The 25,166-nt window shown below is 36.8% G+C and overlaps 1 protein-coding gene across 7 annotated transcripts in view; it reads right to left on the bottom strand.

Moving 5' to 3' along the window:
• Window positions 1–227: 227 nt before the first annotated feature.
• Fbxo8 (F-box protein 8) overlaps window positions 228–25,166 on the bottom strand; it is a 45,839-nt gene continuing 20,900 nt past the window's right edge. For 2 of the 7 annotated variants that reach the window (XM_063275408.1, XM_063275409.1), the window contains 4 exons: window positions 23,969–24,095; window positions 4,241–4,359; window positions 2,132–2,328; window positions 228–1,079 (listed from right to left, as the gene is read on the bottom strand). In XM_063275408.1, the coding sequence (XP_063131478.1) occupies window positions 892–1,079; window positions 2,132–2,328; window positions 4,241–4,359; window positions 23,969–24,095 (631 nt within the window). In that variant the 3' untranslated portion in view covers window positions 228–891. Of the gene's footprint in view, window positions 1,080–2,131; window positions 2,329–4,240; window positions 4,360–20,461; window positions 20,580–23,968; window positions 24,096–25,166 lie in introns of those variants that run through there. The other 5 variants (XM_039094500.2, NM_001012050.1, XM_063275411.1 and 2 more) reach the window with 5 other exon arrangements.

Consider the following 25,166-nt stretch of genomic DNA (forward strand, 5'->3'; position numbering starts at 1 on the left):
GAGCTCAGGGAAAGCCCTTAATAAATATTTGAAGAATGGAATGTATAATGTGATTCACAGCACAGTATCATATTATTAGTTAACTGTGAAGAGAGATCAAGATTAGGAAAATAGATAAGACTGAGTATTTGAAACAAGGAAGTAAATATTTCCTCAAGTTCTAATCATATTTTATTCTGCTTATAAATGTGACTTCTAAATTCTGACACATTTTTATATTCTCAATGTTTAAATGATATACTGAAACTTTATTAACCCAGAAGTTTTCAAAATGAACCAAATGATATGTTATACAAATAAGGCCAGTTTTGCATAGTATATTAATATAGTAACAAATCAACACTCTTTTCCAAGTTCAGAGAAATGGGAAGCTGGTATGGTTTGTAGGGTCAGGTCTAACTTTGACAAAGCCAACAATATTCTTAGATCAGAGTCAAATAAATTTCCAAACTCAGTTCCAGAGAAAAGGAAAACCTTTAGTTAAAATCTTTACAATAAAATAATTATGATTATAAATCTCTTCAGTTAAATATGCATACATTACATGGTATTTTTAAAAGGATGAAAATGGATAGTTTCCAGACAAATCTAATGCACAAACACTCCATTTATAGAGTATATGTCAGTTTAACATTCTCTAATGTTGTGTTATACAGTGGCTGTTTTGTGCAAACATGATGAGCAAAATTAAGAAAAGTTCTGCAAAATTAGTTAGTTCTGAGATTTCTAAACTAGAAAACAGTTAAACAAAAAGAGGGGGTGCAGTCAAGCTGGATTTTACACAGAGGCTGGACTGGAGTGACCAGTGCTGATGCAACCCTGCTGCCACTAAGTCTGTCCCTGGGTAGCCTTAGTCTGGAGTAAAAAGTTGAAGTTCGAACAATTGTGCTTTTATGCAGCCACATGGCCAATAAGGTAGATGTTGTCATAAAGGTGTCCTACAAAATCTTCACTAATGTTCTGAGCAGCTCGGCGGGTATTTCGAATAAACTCTCTCTTTGACATTTTATTCTTCACATGAGGACTAGTGAGGTCAATGGAAAGTAGAATCAAAGAGTAGCACAGTACATAGACAGCATCTGGAAGGCAAAGAAAACACATCAGTATTAGTTAGCTCAAAATACCCACAGGAGCTAAGGAGACGAAGGTTCAAAATCTCAATAGATCATACAGGGTGGCAATCCACCCTGTGGGCCTAGGCTTTTCTTCCCATTCGAAAGAGACATTTCTGTCCAATTACGACTAAATGAGCTCCACCAATGGCCTTATCTTGCCTGTTAAAAAAAAGTCAACATGTTTATTTCCGAAGAATGCTTTTTACAAAAAGCTAATTTAACTTGAAAGCATTCCTAATGCCATGAAATATATTACCTTGGCACTAAAAATAGAATGAAAATAATCTTTCAGATTGTGAAATTACTATTCTTAATGGAGCAATATGCCTTTAAAGGTGGGTGCAATCTGCACTTTAACTTTAAAAATAGACCTTTATGGAAAACATTGATCTGACTGAGTGCATGCAACAAAGTAATTTTCTTTTTTTCATAGAGTCACAGGGCAATACTTGGTGCTTAATATTACAGCAGTAGCAACTATTGTAACATTTGCAGTACTACACTATTTACATCTTAGAATCTTGCAGTCTTAAGAGAGCTAAGTCAGGTATTATATCTTATGAAGCATGATCAGCAAATATCACATAAACAAGTAAGTGTTTTGTAATCTTTGGTTAATAAGCACACTTCTTAGTACAAAGATACAAGTAAATTTATAAAATGAACATACATTTATTAGAGATCACAGCATACATAAGTATCTACATGGTGAAAACTAATTGTATTAATAATAAATTTTAATGGAAACATATTATTAAAAGCTTCAATATAACCTTTACAGTCACTGGCAAAAATAACAAGTAATAACATGAATCCAACTTTCCTCATAAAGCTACGCGTTTCATGTGCAAAGGAGTAAGTGCATGTCCTTCTGAGTGTTCCATTTATGCAGTCACTGTTGCAACAGTTCAACAAGTAATTAGAATTTGTAGATACACACACACACACACACACACACACACACACACACACACACACACACACACTCACACTCACACCCACCGAGCTATTCTTACCTGGACTAAGGCCAAGTTCTCGCATTAGGTCAGGATTGCAAGCACAGAACCTATGTGAGAACTTTGTTATAAGAGTTTCAAGGTACTCCCCACGTTCCTCAGGAGCATGAATGTGACGAAAAAATTCTCGCAATGCATTTGGCAAAAACTGATTCCTAAAATTATGCAAGGTTACAAGGTCATCCAAGACATCTCTCCTAAAGAGAAAGAAAAAGGTACAGCTATAGTTAGTGTTTTAAAAGAAATAAAAAGCATAATATTTCATATCCATATAAAGAACTTCATTATTGATTACTCTTATCAGTATACTTTATCCTTACCCTTTAAACCAAGCTATTTTGAACTTCTCGAATAGGCTAAAATAAAGCATGATAAAGTAAAATACAGAGTTCTATGAAGAACATAAGATTTGAAGTATTGAAAGTGCTGCTCAGCTGCTGTGGTGACACTCATGAAGTTGAGGCAGGAGGATAATGAGTCCAAGGCTAGTCTGAGTTATACAGACAACCAACCTCCCTGCTATTTTTTCCAAGTGCTCTCTAAGTCCAAAGAGCCCTAGAGCTGGTGCCCTCTAAACAGTAATGGATCTTCCTCTATTGCTCCAAGCACATTTCAGAGGTAGAGCTACCCATGTATCTATATACTATACACTGTCTTACAGCCTGCTCTTCCTTCCTGATAGTTTATTGTAAATAATCTGTGTTTGGAAATGGATTCCCATCATTCTTTTGAGTGGTTACTTACCATCTGAACATATGGGCACAATAAATAAAAATTCTATGGATATATATTTGTCTATAATTATATAAACATTATAGATATATAAACATATGTATGTTATATATTTTGACCTATTGCATGTAATATGAAGTGTGACTCTCTGTAACAACATTCTTCAACTGTTACTGAAGTCAAACTTGAGTATATGATTATTTGAGCAATCACTTAGAGCAAGGCTAGGCAAATACTGCCAGTGGGCAAACTCTGACCTACTGCTTGTATGTGTAAATAGATTTGATGGAACGGGGTCATACTGTTTTGTTTATAGTTGGCCTGTGTTTGCTTACACCACACAAATGGCAGAGTTATAAGCAAATGCAACAGAGAGCATAAGGTCAGCAAAGCTAAATATTTACAGAAAGATCTACAAAGAGGAACCAGTCTCTAAGTCCTTAGCATTTAAAGACAAAGTAGTTAAGGACAATACCTTCTATAGGAGACTTCCTTCATGACCAGAATACTGGTGTAAGTGCTCCTCTGAGAATTTTTGTATGCAATTAACAAGAATGTAAGGGCACAGGTGAGTAACTCTCTGATGAAAATGCCATCTGATCCATCTTCTATACCTGCATGATTGCATACTAACTGTCACCTTTCTAGACTTAAAAAGGTGTATGGGTATTTTGTCTGTATGCCTGTTTGTCTGTGCACTCTGTGTATACAGTGCCCACCGAGGAGAGAAGAGAACGAATGATCTGGCACTGGAGTTGTGAGCTGCCATGTGGATGCTAGGAACTATACCCAGATCCTCTGCAGAGCAACAAGTATTCTTAACGGTGAAGCATCTCTCCCGGTTCACTTTTGCAGAATTTGCAGACTTCACATAATCGCTCTCTGCAACATTATGCAACTACATGCACATCCTTATACTCCTTATGTTTTGAAGTTTACGATTTGTCTTTACAATAGAATTTTCAAATGGACAGTTACAGGACTTAGAACTTCTGGTTACCTAAACACTTAGCTCATGACTAACTATTAAGAAAAAGTCAGGGCTGCAACTTCTACCTAGATGTCTGTTTTTAGTTGCTATCCCAGGATGTTGGGCTATCACAGTGTCTCACTCTCCAGTTCTGGCTGGCCACAGATTTGAGAACCTCTGCCTCTGCTTCTGAGTGCTGTCAGTACAGCTGTTTATATATACTTTTTTTTTTATAATGGCAATCTTTTAGCAACATGTTAAACAAAAAAGTCAAATCAACAATAATTTTTATTTTATATTTTTACTCAATTTTGCAACTAGATTATTCTATGTATTATAGCTTTTAAAATAAATTTAACACATATATTACTTAACTCATTTCTGATAAAAATTAATTTTTGCTTTACCTTTCATCAAGATAGATTCTCAGTTTTTTCCAATTTAGTGTTCTGGTACAGAAGATAAATTTTGCTATTTCCTTTGGCGAATCATCTAGGATACCCTTGGACATAAAGTAGCTCACTCCCTAAGACAGAAAGACAAGTCTACATAAGCATGGTCGGCTTTGACTTAGAACTTTAGTAATCAGGCAACTGCAGAGCCACAGCTGTGGGTTCTTTCTAGTATTACTAGAGTGTTTACAGCTCTAACATGCAAAAAACAAGCTGAAGCCTGATCTAAAACTAGGATGTAGTTGATAATTTCCATGCAATGAAGAGGAGGAAATTCAAAGTTAGGATTCAGACTTCGTATTTTCTGCCTCATGACAGGATAAACCAAGTGTACAGAAATATGGACTAATCCTGATGGGGATGTGGTCAAGCCATGACGTAGACTATAAAAATGAGCTTTGCAACAAATATTTCCCTTTTCTAAGAGAGAGCATTTTTTTTAAAGCTCATAAAACACTGTGGTATACATTTTAGGAGAATAGCTTTTTGAGAAAAATAATTAGATTCTCCAAATGAAACACTTAACAACTTAGTTCTGGAAACAAAGATAATTACATTATTGTAGTTCCAGGACTTAGGCCAAACTCCACGTTGAATCACAGTTTCCTACACTGCCTTTAAACATCACTGTATTTTGTAAACATCTGGTTAAAATAGCACTGTGAAAAAGCAGAAAAGATAACACAACTTCTGTTGTTTTTGATTGGTTTTGTCTTTGAATTTCCTTTTCTCTGCATGCAGAGTTGTCCAGAGAAGCATTACCCTTACATCTGTGTCTATTTTGACTTTGGTCAACAACAACAAAACATCAACAACAAAAAAATCCAAATGCTGAAAGCAATGTTCTCTCACATTCAAATAAATCTCAGGTCCGTTTGAATGTGCAGTTATTGAAATAAAAGGCAGGTGTGTTTATTTCAACTTGTAGTTCCAGATACATGCATTCCAATGAATGTGCACGTCTGGATAGTAACAATGTTTGCAGCTAACTGGCAGACTAGAACATACAATGTACATGCAACATACTGCTTTCGCACATAAATTCCTTCAGCATTTCTCCACTTTACAAACACACTGTACTCAGAAATATTGTGCACATTAGAATCTTAAAAAGTTAAGAATTTTTGTGAAAGACTCAAAGATAAAAACTTCCTCATTAAAATTTTGTATTAAAAAGTTTAAAAAGCAATTTGGTTCTATGAGGTAATGCTTTTGAAAGGTTCTAATTAGCTGCATGTTGCAATTTGAAGATAAGATTTTTTATATAAAGCTGATTTTAGGAGCCATCAGAATGTCAACAGCAACATTATCAACCTTTCACGTGAGGTGTGATACTATAAAGGCGATGCTAGGGCATCAACTGGAAGAGCAAACTGTGACAGCATGAGGCTTTCCTGCCCCTTCATGCTGTGTTCCATCAACTCTGAGAAACAGCGGCTACATGCTGTGCCAGGTCAAGGTAGAAAGTCTTTTTGGGAGTGAGGCTCTCCTGGCACTGCTGGAGGGGCAGGGACTAGACTACGGTCAGTGCTCGCTCCCCTCCCTCCTCTGTCGGAATGACTGAGAGTGGACTGTATGCTCATTCATGTGCAAACTGTGAGTCGTGTCTGCTTCCCAAATGCCTCTACAGAACAACGGTAAAACTTCACAATTATGTCCAGTGCTTAAGTTTAACTGGAGGGACTCAAAGGCAAGGGGATGTTGATTATACATTATAATACTTATTTATAATACTTTATTTATATACCAATTACCAGGTAAAAGGTATTAAATTAGTTCTGGTCTCCCTGTTAAAATTACACAAAAAAATTCATAATTCTATAGATACATGATGGTACCATTTCAACATCATTTGATGTTATTTAGTTACACAGTAACCTTAATATGTGGATCATTAAGTATCATAAAAGATATTTAATAATAATACACTGTTGGTCATTTCCTTTTTATGGAACATGTTTGGAAATCTTATACATCTAATCTAACGTAAGTTCTCTAAATTAATTAAATGCAAAGAAGTGAGCACACAGACAATTCAGAAAACTGGGAAAATGATCTGAAATAAGCCAACTTTATTGTTTTTATGAGGAAAAAAGGCACATGCCCGTTTCAAGACTCGGATTTCTCTGAAGCAGGAGGGTTAGCCTTCTAAGGATAGGAGGAATAGTCAGCAAGCACTAGTGTCAGTTCAATTAGCATCATGTAAGAAAGCACAAGCTTGCAACTAGAGCTTAGTTGCTCAAACTCTGTCATCTGTTTGACTTTTTTTTTTTTTTGCTTTTCTAAAATAAACTTCAGTTTTCAAATTTTCTACAATTTAATTTCATTGCTTATTTAAATTTAATTCCTAATTTGAATACTATTCTGTTCAACTTTTAGAATTACTTAAGTTGTTGTGATCAGGGTAACTGCTCATCTTCACTTGTGGAAATTCTCAAACGTGTTTATTAGGTAATGGCACTAGAGCACAGTGGTTCTGGTCTTGTGAAGTGACTCTAGTCACAAAGGTGAGCTCAGCAGTTGAAATGTTCTGTCAAAGGAGATAGGCCTCAGAAGTATTTCTAAAGACAGTTACCATGAGGCATACATCATTTACAATAGAAAAAACAGCATCATGCCTAATATTTACTCATAATGTTCATATTAAAATAATTTTTGGTTTTATTTTTGTTTAGTTTTTCAAGACAGGGTTTCTCTCTGTGTGTAGCCCTGGCTGTCCTAGAACTCACTTTGTAGACCAGGCTGACCTTGAACTCAAGAGATCTGCCTGCCTCTGCCTTCAAAGTGCTGAGATTAAAGGTGTGTGCACCACTACCCAGTTTAAAAATGTATTGCTTAAGGTTTGGTTTAAAGAAATATTCACACAAGGATTTTAGAGGAGGTCTGGAAGGCCATTGATGGGCTCAGCACCTTGGCTCACTGGAGTCATCTGACCAACCCCAAAGACTTAGAGAACTTTAAGAAAATATCCATTTAGGTTTCATAGTTAGATATAATAATGAACACCTAGGGACTACTTTATAAAACAGACACATGCACATATTTATATATCTCTCTATAAGCATGACCTTAAAGATTTAAATAGATACAGTATTGAGTAACAGACACTGAGTAGTGGAAGACAAGTATTTTATCCAAAGAAAATTTAATGTATTTGTTGTGATGAGACAGATATATAAATAACTAGAATATATCCATAGCACAAATTAATAATTTAAGATGGTTGAATAAATAAGTGAGCATGTAAAATAAGCATTGTACACTCCAACACCAGAAATAATTACTAAGAACTAGGACACATGGATAAGATTTGAGGGAGTGAAAAGTCTCAATAGCTTTGAAGAAAAGCACGCTGAAGAACACCATTTTTACTGTCTGTCTCATGAGAGCAAAGGCAATACAAGAAACACAAATGGGCTCTATTCAGGGAAAGAGGGAAGGATCTTGAACTTGAGAGTAAGTCTAAAACTGAATTTAGAGTAGTGCTGAGTTTTATGTTCTAGCCACATGTACGTGAGAACCTCTGAAGGCTACATAATGAAGTGCAGCAACGCTCTACAGTGTGATTTGACAATGTAACAGTCCTTTCTTAGTGTGGATCTGCTTTCTGGACTGTTATTTAGTCAACCTTAATCCAGAAATCCTTCCCAAAACTTCCAAATTTTAAGCTAGTCACCATTTGAATAGAGTAAGGTCACAAGTTTCTAAGTCCCACCTAATCTGATCTGTGTTCCTGTTGTATATGACACAAGTTCCATGCTGGGGGCCCTGGGGACCAATAGACCAACATTTTACTTAGAAATGCCTCTGAAACACAAGAACAGTGATTGCTAGCAAAGGGAGCTCACATTGACTCCTTTCAAAGAAAAGGTGGAAGTACCATAAATCATATAGAGAATACATTTATTACCATATATTGTTGTAAGTTTTCTAGTAATTATACTTATTCTTTATGATGAGTTAAAGTTTATAGTTACATATGCATAGAAATAATATATATGTGTGTATATATTATATATAATGTGTCTATACACACACCACATATATATACATATATATATATATATACATATATATACATAGTTTCAGGACTATCTATACACAAAAAGCTTTGGGGAACCTTCAAATGCATAACCTGTAGAGACCACTATACCATGAAGAGAAATAATAGACTATAAATTAAGTAACTGGCTATGGCAGCTATCCTGGTTTGAGCATGTACAAAACAGCAAAGTAGTTAGTAATAGATTGTAAAATATAACTTAGAACTCTATCTGTCACTTAAATGAAGTTCGGAGGTGAATGCACTTGATGAATGTTTGTTAAACATCAGCCTACAAGGCAATGAAAAGTGAATGGCGACCGATTTTCTGGCTTGATGAAGAGGAAAATGACTTCAAAAATAATGTGGCAAAACAAGAGATGGGCTGGAGATGTGACTCATGTTTCATACCCAGTACCACATAAAAACAACAAAAACTAGGAGTGGCAGTACATATTTGTAATCCTGGAATTCAAGGAGTGGAAACAGAATGAGTTCGGAGTCTGAGGCCACACATGTGAGAGCCTGCCTGAAAACAAACCAACAGATGAGGGTGTTAAGGCCAGGGGAACTCAGTGCTCCAGTTCTTGTTCATTATGTGCAGGACCCTGGGTTTGATTCCAAAATAAGAGAGGATAAAGGGGAGGGACTAGGGATAGGAGAGGTACTCCCCACACACTCATAAACACACACATGGAGTTAACTGATGTAATGGTGGATTAACTAGAAAGTCTTAAAAGGTAATTAACTACTAAAAAGATAGAGCTGAAAAAAATGGTGCGTGTGTGTGTGTGTGTGTGTGTGTGTGTGTGTGTGTGTAACGTTGATGAGGAAAGAAAAAAGAGCCCAGAATTTGAGAGGGAGTACATGGGAGGAGCATGGGGGTAATGACGAAATTATATTTTAATTAAATAAAAAGTATAGACTAAAAGTATAGAGCTGGAGAGATAGCTCAGTCTTTAGGAAGGAGTTGCTCTTCTGGAGGGCCGGCGTCAGATTCCCAAGGTCCACAGGACTGCTCATAACACTCTAGCTTCAGAAACAGGGAATTTGGCTTCCTTTTCTGGCCTCTCTAGGCTCCAACCACACATCATGTGTAAACATACAAGCAGGCAAAATACCAATACACATAAACAAACACACAAAAAATTCAAATAAAAAGTGGACCCATAATTAGGAGGGAGCAGAGGTGGATGTGGGTATGACTGAGTAGGAGTATGGGGTGAGTGTGATAAAAACGGGTAGTGTGAATATATATAACACTCTCCAAGAGTTACAAAAAGATTGTTTAGTTTTGTAGTAGGGAATAATTTATTTAGGGCATGGGGAGTTGAGTTGAGGAGGGAGTAAAGACAGAGAAAGGAGGGGGAAGGGAAAGGGAGAGGAGGGGAGGGGAGGGGAAGGAAGGAGAGGGGAGAGGAATAAGAAGTTGAGGCTGGTCATGAACTTGTAGAAAGTGGGGACTGGACAGGAATGGGTAGAGAAGGGATAGAGAGGGGAGAGAGTAAGAGCAGAAGCACAAAAATGTTAAAAATTAACCATATGAGGGTTGTCCCCAGTAGGATTTAAAATAAAGTGAATGGGTAAATATCAAAGGCTTTGAACAGCAATATTCCAGGTAAGGGGGGTGGCAGAGGAATGTCTTGGGATCCGAGACTGAGTTGTAATAAGAAAAGGATGTACACAGGTCAGTGCCAGCCCAGTGTAGTGGTCTATCCTAGAACCGCACTACCAAGGAGGTTGAGGCAGGAGACTTGAGGCAGTTGGATATGCAGTGAGGCTAGCTAAGACTATAATGTAAGCCCCAGTTTAAAGGAAAATTAACACCTCACACACAAACCCCAAACGAAAGCAAACTGAAAAACAAAACCTTGAACGAGTAAGGAACAGTTCCTCAGTGGAGTTACAAGAGCACCATTTTCAGAAGTGGCACCAAACCATACTCTATGCTCTGATCACAGTGCTGCCACCTGATGATGTGAAAACAAGCAATTTACTTAAACTTTCTGAGCCTGTTTCCTAAGCAGTAAAAAAGCTAACCCAATCACAGAAAAACACACATGGTATGCACTCACTGATAAGTGGCTATTAGCCCAAATGCTTGAATTACCCTAGATGCCTAGAACAAATGAAACTCAAGACGGATGGGATGATCAAAATGTGAATGCTTCACTCCTTCTTTAAAAGGGGAACAAGAATACCCTTGGCAGGGAAGAGAGAGGCAAAGATTAAAACAGAGACTGAAGGAACACCCATTCAGAGCCTGCCCCACATGTGGCCCATACATATACAGCCACCCAATTAGACAAGATGGATGAAGCAAAGAAGTGCAGACTGACAGGAGCCGGATGTAGATTGCTCCTGAGAGACACAGCCAGAATACAGCAAATACAGAGGCGAATGCCAGCAGCAAACCACTGAACTGAGAATAGGACCCCCGTTGAAGGAATCAGAGAAAGAACTGGAAGAGCTTGAAGGGGCTCGAGACCCCATATGTACAACAATGCCAAGCAACCAGAGCTTCCAGGGACTAAGCCACTACCTAAAGACTATACATGGACTGACCCTGGACTCTGACCTCATAGGTAGCAATGAATATCCTAGTAAGAGCACCAGTGGAAGGGGAAGCCCTGGGTCCTGCTAAGACTGAACCCCCAGTGAACTAGACTGTTGAGGGGAGGGCGGCAATGGGGGGAGGGTTGGGAGGGGAACACCCATAAGGAAGGGGAGGGGGGAGGGGATGTTTGCCCGGAAACCGGGAAAGGGAATAACACTCGAAATGTATATAAGAAATACTCAAGTTAATAAAAAAAAAAAAAAAAGTCTTAAGAGAGCTTTTTATGGTCATTACAGTGACCAACAGAAACACAGCAGGTCTTTTAGATGGTTCCAGGAGATTAATGGGTAAACAGGGCATCCAACTGGGAAAAAAGAAAGTAGTGATTTTCCAGAAGTCTCTCCATAGACTTAGTCAAGTTCAAATCGACTACAATAAGGAGTGAGCTCAAGATGGGGAAACTGAGGAAGGCACAATCACCTGGAAATATTAGGACATGGTGGAGAGGAAGGAAAAATTAATTATGAGAAAGAAAAAAAGGGTCTATTCTTTAGAGATAATTTTGAACTATGTATGCCAGAAGATAAAGGAAACTTGACAGAGAAAGGAAGCCAGGAGCAAAGCAGATGGCAAGAGCAGGGAAAGACAAAAGACCTGCCAGAGGCACACTGCTGTGCACTGTTGGACCGGGCAGGGTACTAGAATGCAAAATCAAAGCTCATATTAGTTGATTTCTGCTTTTACAGTAAATTTGAAGGCTTTCAGAAGTATACCTCTTACATTTTAGCAAAAGAATTATAACACAAAATAATTCAATCTGCATTTCTAATTTTTTTCACATTAGTTTTCACGTATTTGAATCACAATGAAACAGGAAATTTGAACGTGCTACAGCATGTAGAGTAATGCACTCTAAGAAGTATATTAAGAGGTACAATTTATTTTTCAAGTCCCCTTCCTGGGTGTGACCTGTATGAGCTGTATGACACGTAGAGTAATGCACTCTAAGAAGTGACCTGTATGACACGTAGAGTAATGCACTCTTAAGAAGTATATTAAGAAGTACAGTTTATTTTCCAAGTCCCCTTCCTGGGTGTGACCTGTATGAGCAGTTACAGTCTGTCTGCTCAGGCGGACTCAGGCGGAGAACAGGCACAGCATCCTTTCTTGCTCCCAGTTTCTTTCCTAAAGCACTGCAGAATGCTAAAGTAAGCATGAAATCTTACCTTCCTTATCTAGCCAAGGAGAAAAAAAGAAAATAAAAACAGCAAAGCATGAATAATTAACAATGACTTATCTGAAGATGTCTATTTGCCAATGAAAAAAACTTACTTTTTCATTTGTGGTGAAACAAATGCACAAGATTTATAATGAGAAATTTCAAACAGTTTTTATCTTGCTATTTCATCTTGTTATGTATTTTATAATATTTTCTCTCTTCTTTATGTATGCAAAGCCTTCTCACATGCTTAGAGACCTTCAGATTGTAATTCAGCAGTAATGTGTGTTTGTAAGGACAACCCACATGGGCCATCTCAAAATGTAGTGCTTTAGTGTAGAGAGCGGCGCGGCGAAACAAAGATGGCGCCGACATCCAGCCTTGTCTGGATATAAACGACTTACTGCGCATGTGCAGGCTTGTCCCCTTGCTAGGGCTCCCTCTAGTGGTGAACAGCGGTACTGCACATGTGCGGTTTATTCACCAGGTGTTAGTTGACCGTTAGTATGCTAATGAGGTGATTCATTCTCCGCCAATCCCTGGAGGACAAGTAGTGGGGTGATCCAAGCCCCACCAATCCCTGAGAGATAATTAGCATACTGCTGTCTATATAAGCCGAGCGATTTTGCTGCTCGGGGTCCCTGTTCAGAAGAGCTGTAACACTGAGAAGAGCTGTAACACTGAGAAGAGCTGTAACACTGAGAAGAGCTGTAACACTGAGAAGAGCTGTAACACTGAGAAGAGCTGTAACACAGTAAAGGCTTGCTCGCAGAAGAATCCTGTTGCCGCGCGTCGTTCTTGCTGGCGGGACATTGGGCACGCGACACTTTAGCATATTTCCTAACAGGGAATGATTCAGAAAAGTTGACCTTTGTACAAACAAACCTACATCTGTCTATGTTACGGAATCTTTTCTTCACAAATCGTGATTAGAGATAGGAACCCTTTGTGACTCTGTAGTTGTTTGTTTTAAGGAGTTGCCAGCTTTCCTCTTATGGAAATACTCCTAATGAGGTCATTTACTGGAAGGTTCTATACTGTATGGAACTAATAGGAAAGGGTACTTCAAGAGCTGCAAATGTTATCTCTTCTTCGTAAAAGCAGAAGACATGCTATCCACACTGTGGAGAAGTGACAGTTGTGGACAGTGTAAACATCCTATGACTAATCCCTTTAAATATGGTTACTGAAGCAAATTTTATCATCCTAACAGCACATTTAATTCCCAGTGTATAAAAATCAGATAATTCATGCTTGAATGTGGGATTCAGGAAGAAACGACTTTATTTATGGATACTATTTAAATTGGCAGTATTTTGTTTCCACGGACTTTTGGTTACATAAAAATATAAGATATGGAGAAATGGCTGAATACTGAGATCCTCGTGGCTAGAATGCATCAACAGGAAGTCTCATATAAAAGTAAATAAAAATGCAAATAGAAAAAAAACTTTTTTCAAAGAAACTTAGAGAAATGGAGGCTAAGACACAAAACAGATTTTCTGCTTTTTTTCAAAAAAGAGAAAGCATTAGACATTAGACAAATAACTTAAACCTCATTATTTAAGTTGTAAACAACTGAAAGCCCTGATAAGTAATTTAAATACTTTCTAAGAGAAAATGAGCCCCTCCCTCCTGTGAGTTACTAAAGTTCCTCACAGAGCCACCCCTGTGACTAAGATGGCTGCATGATGGCCTTTCACAAGGTATCACCAACAACTGCATGGGCACTTCATCCCCGAAATGGTTGCTCTTGGTTGATGTAAAACTCTTAGAAAAGCCCATTCTCACTGGAAAAAATTTCCTGAACAAAACACCAATGGCTTATGCTCTAAGATCAAGAATCGACAAATGGGATCTCATAAAACTGCAAAGCTTCTGTAAGGCAAAGGACACTGTTATTAGGACAAAACAGCAACCAACAGATTGAGAAAAGATCTTTACCAATCCTACAACAGATAGAGGGCTTATATCCAAAATATACAAAGAACTCAAGAAGTAAGACCGCAGGGAGACAAATAACCTTATTAAAAAATGGGGTTCAGAGCTAAACAAAGAATTCACAGCTGAGGAATGCCGAATGGCTGAGAAACACCTAAAGAAATGTTCAACATCTTTAGTCATAAGGGAAATGCAAATCAAAACAACCCTGAGATTTCACCTCACACCAGTGAGAATGGCTAAGATCAAAAACTCAGGTGACAGCAGATGCTGGCGAGGATGCGGAGGAAGAGGAACACTCCTCCATTGTTGGTGGGATTGCAGACTGGTACAACCATTCTGGAAATCAGTCTGGAGGTTCCTCAGAAAATTGGACATTGAACTGCCTGAGGATCCAGCTATACCTCTCTTGGTATACACAAATATTTTAATATAAATATAAATATAATATAAATATTTTAATATAAATATCTTTATACACAAAAGATGCCCCAACATATAAAAAAGACACGTGCTCCACTATGTTCATCGCAGCCTTATTTATAATAGCCAGAAGCTGGAAAGAACCCAGATGCCCTTCAACAGAGGAATGGATACAGAAAATGTGGTACATCTACACAATGGAATATTACTCAGCTACCAAAAACAATGACCTTATGAAATTCGTAGGCAAATGGTCGGAACTGGAAAATATCATCCTGAGTGAGGTAACCCAATCACAGAAAAACACACATGGTATGCACTCACTGATAAGTGGCTATTAGCCCAAATGCTTGAATTACCCTAGATGCCTAGAACAAATGAAACTCAAGACGGATGATCAAAATGTGAATGGTTCACTCCTTCTTTAAAAGGGGAACAAGAATACCCTTGGCAGGGAAGAGAGAGGCAAAGATTAAAACAGAGACAGAAGGAACACCCATTCAGAGCCGGCCCCACATGTGGCCCATACATATACAGCCATCCAATTAAGACAAGATGGATGAAGCAAAGAAGTGCAGGCCGACAGGAGCGGGATGTAGATCTCTCCCGAGAGACACAGCCAGAATACAGCAAACACAGAGGCGAATGCCAGCAGCAAACCACTGAATTGAGAATAGGACCCCCGTTGAAGGAATCAGAGAAAGAACTGGAAGAGCTTGAAGGGGCTCGAGACCCCATATGTACAACAATGCCAAGCAACCAGAGCTTCCAGGGACTAAGCCACTACCTAAAGACTATACATGGACTGACCCTGGACTCTGACCTCATAGGTAGCAATGAATATCCTAGTAAGAGCACCAGTGGAAGGGGAAGCCCTAGGTCCTGCTAAGACTGAACCCCCAGTGAACTAGATTGTTGGGGGAGGGCGACAAGGGGGTGAGGATGGGGAGGGGAACACCCATGACGAAGGGGAGGGGGGAGGGAGATGTTTGCCCGGAAACCAGGAAAGGGAATAACACTCGAAATGTATATAAGAAATACTCAAGTTAATTAAAAAAAAAAAGAAAAAAGAAAAAAGAAAAGCCCATTCTACCTAAACCAGGCTCTAGGCTGGCAAAAGAAGCTTAATTAGCTATGATGTGCTTAATGATAATTCAAACTAACGAGGCAGTGATGTTAACACATGAAATATCATATACAAATACTATACTTTGAAAACAAAATTGTAACTTTGTCATAATCTCTAGACACATGGACATCTAAAATATACTTAGGAGCTTTGAAACATCTTTAAAAATAATTATCAAATTTTTAAAAAGTGTTAAGAGTACAGCAGTAGAGGAATATATTCATCAACACAGCATGTTACTGTGAATACTTGCCAGATAATACACTAAAGGCAAAAAGTCTCACCAAAGTGTGAGGATCCTGGTCTGACCAATGCACACATTATAAAGAACTACTACTCAAGCTGCAAAGAGTTATTTGCTAGAACCTAAAGGTTTGAGAGGAACTTCAAGGTCTGAAGCAGAGTCTGGTTCTTCAAATTGTAAGTTCCAGTAGCTGTACCTGGAAAACACATACCTACTGAGCAGTTAGAAACACTGACTATTTGACTTGTCTTATTTATTTAATCATCATACTGTCACTAGTATCTAACTACCTATTCCATGAAGGCAAATACAACACAGAGGCTAATGACTCAATATCAAAATGACATGACTCATGACATCAAGATACTTAGTAAGACCTCCCTCTGGACGTGTGGAAACACCTCAAATTTACTTCTTAGAGGATAGAGCACTGTTCCAAATCACTGTGCAATAATGACTGGCCTAGAATGGTTCAGCCTTAGGATCTTAATTCTGAAGAAGGTAACCCTAAAAGTTTTATGATGAAAGAAGAAAACAGTAAATAATCTAATGGATAAATTTACACTTTGGTCAATTTGTTGAAACATAAAGCTAGTGTTATACTTATGATTTCCCATACTTCTAAAGCCACGACTAAGTTCACAGAAACCTTATGCTTGAAGATTGAATCTGAGGGAAAAAATGTCATTTACATTTCTGATACAGCAGCCATGTTGGGAGCATCAACTAATAAATTAAAGAGGTAAGAGAGGCATAATAATCTTATGTATTAAATCCAGAAAGTGATATCAAGGATTTGAAACTATACTTATATCAAGTTATAGGAAACCTAGTCAGAGAAAATATGCTAAAAGAAATTAGAAAAATATAATTTTCTTTGAAATGAACTTAAGATAACCAAAATAATAAGATTTCTAAGTATATTAATCTAAATTGGTAATAAAAGCATACATTAAATGAAGAAAAAGACCCGCTCATATATACTGTCTAGCAACATACTGCCCAATAATTTCACTTAATTTTTATTTATGATGATTTCACAATGGGACAGTAAATTAGCATTTAACATAGATAATAAAGGAAACAAGTGGAAAGTGCATCAGCTGCTCTTTGAACCAATTGTGGGAAATCCATTTCTCTGAGAAAGGTTTACTTTGACTCTACAACGTGCATGCAAACCATGTGCTGCAATAACTCTAGGAGAGAGGACGAAGAGGGAAAACCTGATAGATAATAAAATTGACTTAGCAGGCCGGACAGAGTTAGTTTCTTAACTAACTTTAAATCACCTATAAACCAGACTAGATATACATACATACATACATACATACATACATACATACATACATACTGCATACATACATACTACATAAACATACATTCATATATACATACAATATTCTCATCACAAAAAAGGCAGTCCCCACATTTCTCATACTTAGGTTTAGAAACAAGTTTTACAAATCCTTCAGTATAATTCTGCTGATGTAATTCACAAGACTAAATTACATAAACACTTCTGGGTCAATAGGAAAAGGAATAGAAAGGATTTCACGGACAGTTTAGGCCCGTAATTCAGATACTCTGCTAAGTAAGAGGCTAGAAGCAGGTAACGGGGACTCGGTCTTTGGGTAAGCACCCCTAATAACACTTTAATAAGTGATCACTTGCAAGGGTTTGATTCTGGAGGGACACTGGTACTGGATACAAGCAATTTGGATAGGTAGAACAGTACAAATTTATCTTTATTTTTGATGTGAGAGTTTAATTGGATTAAAATGAGCTAGTTAAAAATTAGATAAATCCCCAACCTAAATACAGCTCAACTAGACTTTCCCAGGCAAGTTAATACTTTTAGTCTGCTAATTGGTTACAACATGTATAATGTGCTGGGGCAATGATGGCCAACCAATCTTTGGTTTAATTTGAGGCCCATGCCTCAAGAGGGAGCCCATGCCCTATGCTGCCTGGATGGCAAGGAACTGGAAACTAGATGGCATGGAGACCTAGAATAGAACCAAACACAACTGGCAAACAAACAAACAATTCCTAATGAACTACTGATAAACTAATTACACTAATAGACTGGTGTCTTATACAGTTGTCATCAGAGAGGCTTCCTCCAGCAGCAGATGAGAGTGGGTACACTGACCCACAGCCAGACATTATGCAAACAGAAAAGTTTAAACTAGAAGTCTTCTTCAGGTCCCTCCCCTCAAAGCTTGGGGAACCTCCTGGAAGAGATGGAGGAAAGACTGTAGGAGTCACAGGGGATGAAGGACACCAAGAGAATCAACTAAGCAGGGCTCACAGGGGCTTACAGACTGAAGCAGCAAACACTGAACCTGCTTTGGTCTCTGTCAGGCTGTGAGCTTGACATTTTTGCTGGACTCCTAACCCTGAGTGTGGGTCTGACTCTGACGTTTTTGCTTACTCTTTAGACTCTTTTCCTCCTGTTGGGTTGCCTTGTCCAGCCTTGCTGTGACAGCTTTTTGCCTTGTCTTATTGTATCTTGTTTTGTCCTATTTGGATATTGTTTCTTGGAGGCCTGCTTTCTTCTGATGAAGAAATGCGGGGGAGGTAGATCTGGAGGAGGTGGAGGAGTAGAGGTGGGAAAACTGGTTGGGATGCATTGTTTAAGAGAATAATCTATTTTCAAGGAAGGAAAGAGAAAGGAAGAAAGGAAGGAAGGAAGGACGGATGAAGGGAGAGAGGGAGGGAGGGAGGGAGGGAGGGAGGGAGGGAGGGAGGAAGGGAGAGAGATATGACAGCTCTTTCAGTCAATGTCTACAGACCGTCAAGGATGAAATCAGTGTATCACTATGAGACGTCTTCCTCAAATGCTTTATGCAAAGAAATACATATGATTTAAGTTACTGTCAGCTTAGCTGTTCCTTGAAGCCATATCCTTGATACATATTGCAGGTACTCGTTCATAAAATGAGGCACTGTCTGAGAAACACTTACAGCCACCGATTGACTTAATCATTCCAAGATAAGCTTCAGTTTATATACTAGATAAGAATTAGAAATTCACATTTCTGTATCTGTAGGCTATAAAAGACTATTCAAGGTACATACATCTTCCTGTCAATAGGGCTTATTCTCAACTATCTACAATATCCAGTTATTCCTGAGACAGTTTTCTATTAAAAAAAAAAGTAAAATTCTCTAGCTTGGTGGAACTAGAATTAATCTCAAAATGTAGAGCATTCTCCAGAAAACAAAAACAAAAACAAAAACAAAAAAACCTCCCTATATGGCCTATAAGTCTTCATTGGAAATAGAGGAGATATTCAGATTTTATATAGCTCATATAGAGAATAAAATATCAAAGATTTAATAACAAGTAGTTAATAATATAAAATTACTTTTCAGGGACATTTGTATCAGTCTACAGCAATATTGAATATTGCTCTAGGGGTTTATTTTCTAAAGTAACACTTTCATTAACAAATTAAAACACAAAATATGAAAATTATCTCTCTCTGTCAAGACACAACAAAGCTGTTGGTTTTAAATAGGAAATACTATCAGAAAATGGAAAAGAAAACAAGTAATTGTAGGTATAGAGATTCCATTATAGAGAAGGCATGTTAAATTTCAAACAATTATAAACCAACAGAGTTTTATCAGATAGCTGCAAATGAATAGAATGACATCTCAGTCAGTCTTAAATTTATAAGTGTATTTCTAAGTATGTTTTTTGGAATGTTCCTTAACAAAACCAAATACTGTTGTATCAAATAAGCTTGGATAATGTTTCACACTAAGTGTAGTTGTTGAATATTCCCTATGTGCATCATGAATTATAGGCTTTTGAAAATGTCTTCCTTATTATGTAATTGAGAATACCCTTCTGTTTGTTCTGACAAAACCAAATGAGGTTATCTATCCTTAGGAGTAAAAGTTTAAGATATTTATGTTACTGTCCTTATGCTATGAAGTAGATAATAACCATTTTCAGGCTATACATAAAAAACTCAGTCAAATCTCTAACAGTAAGGTGAGCACCTTCTTAAAATTGCTCCTATAATGGATGAACTTATACATTTCCTGGTTAAATAGCCAAAAAAAATATGCTGTTTTAACAATAAATTATTTATCTACTTAATTCATTTCCATGTAAAATAGGTCAAACAAATATAATTTCATAATAGATTTTTATCCAAGATCCAATTAGTGAAATGCATAAAGGTGTATGAATTAGGTATTTGGTATGAATGTAGGGGAAATTTGCTTATATAGCTAATGCATACTTTTATATTGTAAAGACTATTTACAACATACTTAGAGTTGAAAACAAGTCTATATTACACTATGCCTACTATGAGTTTTTAAGACTCTAAATTTAAAAATAACAATGCCCAAAAAATGTTCTAAGCAAGGTGGATGAAAAGTACAATTTATCACAACTCCTAGCAGACTAGAATTGACACACTGAACTTGTACATGCAGGGAAAAGTACAACTTAGTGTAAACAGAGAATATTCATCACATTCCTTTACTAGAATGTGGTCACTGTCACACAGTACACAAGCTCATGCACAAGATCAAGACATTACATACAGCTGAGATCACAATGTCATGCAGATCACAACAGCGTGCTGGATAATCGTACCAAATTGTGCAGATGTTCTCCCCCACCCCACGAGCCACTGCCAGCAGTTGCTATGGAGTTTGGTTACCCATATCCATGACATGACGGTGTCCTTTGGAGAATCTTGTTCCCTGTGGCTGTAAGTATTCTTATTTTTACATTTTAATGATATTTGCTATAAAAAAATCTTACGTACAAAAGTAGAAATCATGGAAAAATACACTTTTTATAATAATCAACAAATATGTGTTACTTATCTCAAGCAGCTGCAATAAACACCACTTATATTGAACATATTATTAACAATAATTTACTGCTTACGTGGATGAACCCCAGAAAAATATGTCTGATGACAGTGCTCTAGTGAGTGGGGGAAAAATAAATCTCCAGAAAATACTCTGCCTCTAGCATTCCATTCCCATGATCTGGCTGATTATACTTATATTGCCAAGTTCTCCAGGAGAATATCTTTCTGATAACTTGGTTTTATGTGACTTTGATTCACTTTGTAAGTAATAAACAAATTGATTTTGTATTTGTAATGAAAATTAGGATAGAGTCATTAAAATGATTTCCAAATACATTAAATGCCTTTTTGGGGGTGGCCTATTTGTACTATAAATATATTTTAGTAAAGATAAAATTTTATTTTTGCTATACATAATACCTGGGAAAGTCCTGATACTCACAATAACATAGAATCAGAGTCTAGAACAAGAGACACTTGGAATGGCTCAGCTCTGTGTCTCTGTCCCTTTCAGAACAGTGGATTAGTTTATTCAGGAACATTCTAAGCTACTCTAAACCAGGCTTGTGTGAAGAACAGAAATACAGCCAACTCTCAATACCAATGAAAGGTGGGATGGAAAAGGAACCTGGCAACCTAACATTTTATTTTGATAACTTAAATTCCCTTGCTTAGCAAATATTTGAAATAACAATTTAAAATCTAATCACATTACAAATGGACTCAAGTACTTCCTTTTTTCTGCCTTCCCGCAAAACATTCTAGGAGTTACTAACAAAACTCTATGGTGAAATGTATACATCTGCAAACACAGAACATACTTTTGTGTCTAATTGTTCCAATTTAGACATTTAAAGCTATCTAGCCCATATCCTAATGTATGAGGGCAGAAAAGTTTTTCTTTCTGTTCATAGAAAGCATGTCTTTATAATTTGTTTTTAAAACTGCAAGACATTTAGGAAGAAACAACTACTTACCAGCGTTAGTACCAGCAATATCTCACTTTTCTGACATTGTACAACTTGGTACTTAACAAGTTACACTTTGCTTACAATGGAACATTTGCAAGACATAGGAATTAAAGATGACACTTTGATTTAGCATCCGTATAATTTGTGATAGAAGCCAATGAGACTTCACAAACTAGGCATAATAAGGTGGGGACTTACAAAAGCTGTCTCTCCTGATTTACAAATCCTGGAGCAATATACCACACTAGTTGGCCTTAGTTCTTCTCCAGCAATCTTCACGCAATTGCTAAGCAGACCAAAGCAAAACATTTGACAGCTCACACATACGAGCTGTTCTAATGAGCAACCAGTAAAGTAATTATAATTAACATAAGGAAGACTCTGAAACTAATCCAGTCTATGAAAAACTACAGTGAAATTTCTGCACATTTGCCACAGTGAATTTACAAGACCTGAAGGTGACATGCTTATGTTATCTGTTTACACAGAAGATACTGTGAAAAGCAACGATATTCTACTATTCAGTTGGAAAATTACAATAAAGAGATAACCAATAAACTCTAATATATGGTAATTCCTTACTGTCACTATAGTCTAAAAAGTGGCTTTTTACATTATAATGGCTTCAAATATATAGTTTGAATGCTGGCCTTTAATAAATCATCCCATTTTCATGGGTTTCTTGGGCATGGTGGCACACTATCTCAGCATTTAGGAAACTAATGCAGGAGGATCAGAAGTTTAAGGTCAGCCTGAAATATACAGTAAATTCAAGACAAACCTGAGCTATATAAGACACTGTCTCAAAAAACCCAAAGTAACAACAGCAACTAGAAAAAGCATTAGAATTTCACCTACTTTAAGTCATTAGTAAGAAAAAAAGGAAAAGAGAATTAGTATATCTGAATGTGAATATTATAGCAGGTTTTATAATGAATCATTTGTTATATTTATAATGATAAGACTAAATGATAAAGTGTATGTTTAAAAATGACTTTTAGCTTTATAAGTATGCAAGAAAAATTTGACAAGAAAAGTATTCACAGTAAGTGAAGATCAATTTATTTTAAAATGTACTGTCACTGTGGTATTTCATTCATAATTATAAGAATGATAGATTAGATTTAAGCTTAAAATTAAAAACTGGAGAAACACTTTCCTACTTATAACAAAATTAAGATAATTTTAGAACTTGACTGTGCATAGCTTAAACAATTTTTTCCCTTTTTATGATATTTATTTATTATGTATTTTATGTATATGAGTACTCGCTCTATCTCCATGTATGCCTGCATGACAGAAGAGGGCATCAGCAAAATGGCATCAGATCACATTAGAGATGGTTGTGAGCCACCATGTGGTTGGTGGAAGTTAAACTCAGGACCTCTAGAAGAACAGCCAGTGCTTGGTTAATTATTGAACTCTCTCTCCAGCTTAAACAATGATTAGTAACATTAAAAACTATTAGAGTAGTTCAGTTAATGTTTCCATAAACTCCCAAGTAATATCATTTCCATTTGGATTTGAAGGTGTAAGTCCAGTAGATGTGTAAGCATTTCTAAAATTCTTATTTTTTCAAGATACATTAAAATAAGAATAGAAAAAGTTGAAGGAAATTTTTTCTTCACATTTTGATCACTTTTAAATATTACAAAACCATTAAACAGGATAATCAAGAAGAGATTTTAGGAAACATGGAATTATGTTTTTAATAAACATTTATTATCACATTAATATACATGTATGTGTTTGTGCCACAATACATGTAGTATTTAAGTTGGAAGGCAATTTTGTAGGATCTGTTTTCTCCTTTCACTTTATATGGTTTCTGGGGATTGAACTCAGGCTGCCAGACTTGAAAGCAAGCTCTTTATCTCCTGAGCCATCTTGCCACCTAAGGTCATGGACACTAGGATGGTGTTTCCTGGGATTATCTCTAAAACAAGTACTTCACTACTAAGTACAGTAATGGGAAACCAATGCTGCAGATATAATTTGATGAACGTATTATATGAATGCTCTAATTAACAAAAGTTTATATTCCCTGGTAATATACATCAGACCAGTAAAGTACTGTGTAAATCTCAAGAATACTGCCACACAGTGTTAGCAGATAGACAGCTTGGAGTATGACCAGGAAAGGCAAACAACAGAGATTGGGCCATATAACAGTAACCAGGAGCTTGGTCTTTCAGAGACTGGAAAGGCATGCTTAGTTACTTTAAATTTTCCCTCAAGGTTACACTATTAGAAGATTGAAGCAAGATCATACAAGTTCACCTGAGGCAGATAACCCTGTTCTCCACTTACCTCCTCTGGGTTGGCATTAAAGGTGAGGCTTCCCTCATCTAGCTGCATATACAATTTTCTAAAAGAAAATCCTAAAGGTGGATTCTTATTGTATATAGAACAGTGACCCCATGTGGATTTACACAACCTGTAAATATAAAGGACAAGAAGACAAAAGTTACTATATTCCCTAAAATACATGATAAAATTCTGAAATAAATGACACAAAATTAGATTTTGTGGCTGTCCAAACACTAAGAATGGAATCATGTGAAGGAAATTTTAAGTGCTTAAAGAAACAAAACAAAACAAAGCAAAAACAAACAAACAAACAAACAAACAAAATAAAAACCAAGAGTTTTGTGGCCTCAGTTTCTTCAATAACATGGAATAATTGTTCTTAGATTATGTTTTGGGCTTCTCCCAAAGATAGCAGATAAAAGTGAATTCACATCAGATTATAGTCACTATTGTTATTTACTTATATGCTTATATGGAAAACTGTTTTTGCCACATAAGGCTTGTCCTTGTGACTGAGAGTTATTCTTAATCCTTAGGGCATAAATTATCTGAGGCTTTGAATAAAATTGGCTGTTGCATGAGACTTAAATGTATCTCATCTTTAACCTTCATTCTCCCAGGTCCCACTGCCTTTAGAATGGTAAACATGTGGCTACAAACTTTCATTTTAAAATTTGCACTTCTGGTTTCATAGACTATAATAGGACTCAATACTATTAGCAATTTTGGTAGCTCCTAAGAATTTCAGTGGCAAAGATCGAATACTGTGTGACATTAAGCACAAGCAACCAAGGATAAGATCAATGCTAGATGACAATCACTTAGAGATTACTAAATTACAGCCACTCTGTTCAGGGTTTTAAAATGCATTGGCTTGCTCAATCCTGTCAACAGTTCTCTGATGTCAGTGGACCACACAAGAAACAGAGACAAGCCAAGTTCGCAAACACTCCTCCATTGCTGGTGGGAATGCAAACTTGTTCAATCACTCTGGAAATCAATTAGGTGGTTTCTCAGAAAGTTGGGAATAGTTCTACCTTAAAATCCACTCCTAGGCAAGAGGTCACACCATACACAATGACACTTGCTCAACTATGTTAATAGCAGTTTTATTTGATAGTCAGAAATTGGAAACAACTCAGAGGTCCCTCAACCAGAAAAAGAAATGGTTCTAAGTTTATTTATATAATGGCTAATA

Source organism: Rattus norvegicus, chromosome 16 (assembly GCF_036323735.1).
Source record: "Rattus norvegicus strain BN/NHsdMcwi chromosome 16, GRCr8, whole genome shotgun sequence".
Lineage (NCBI taxonomy): Eukaryota > Metazoa > Chordata > Mammalia > Rodentia > Muridae > Rattus > Rattus norvegicus.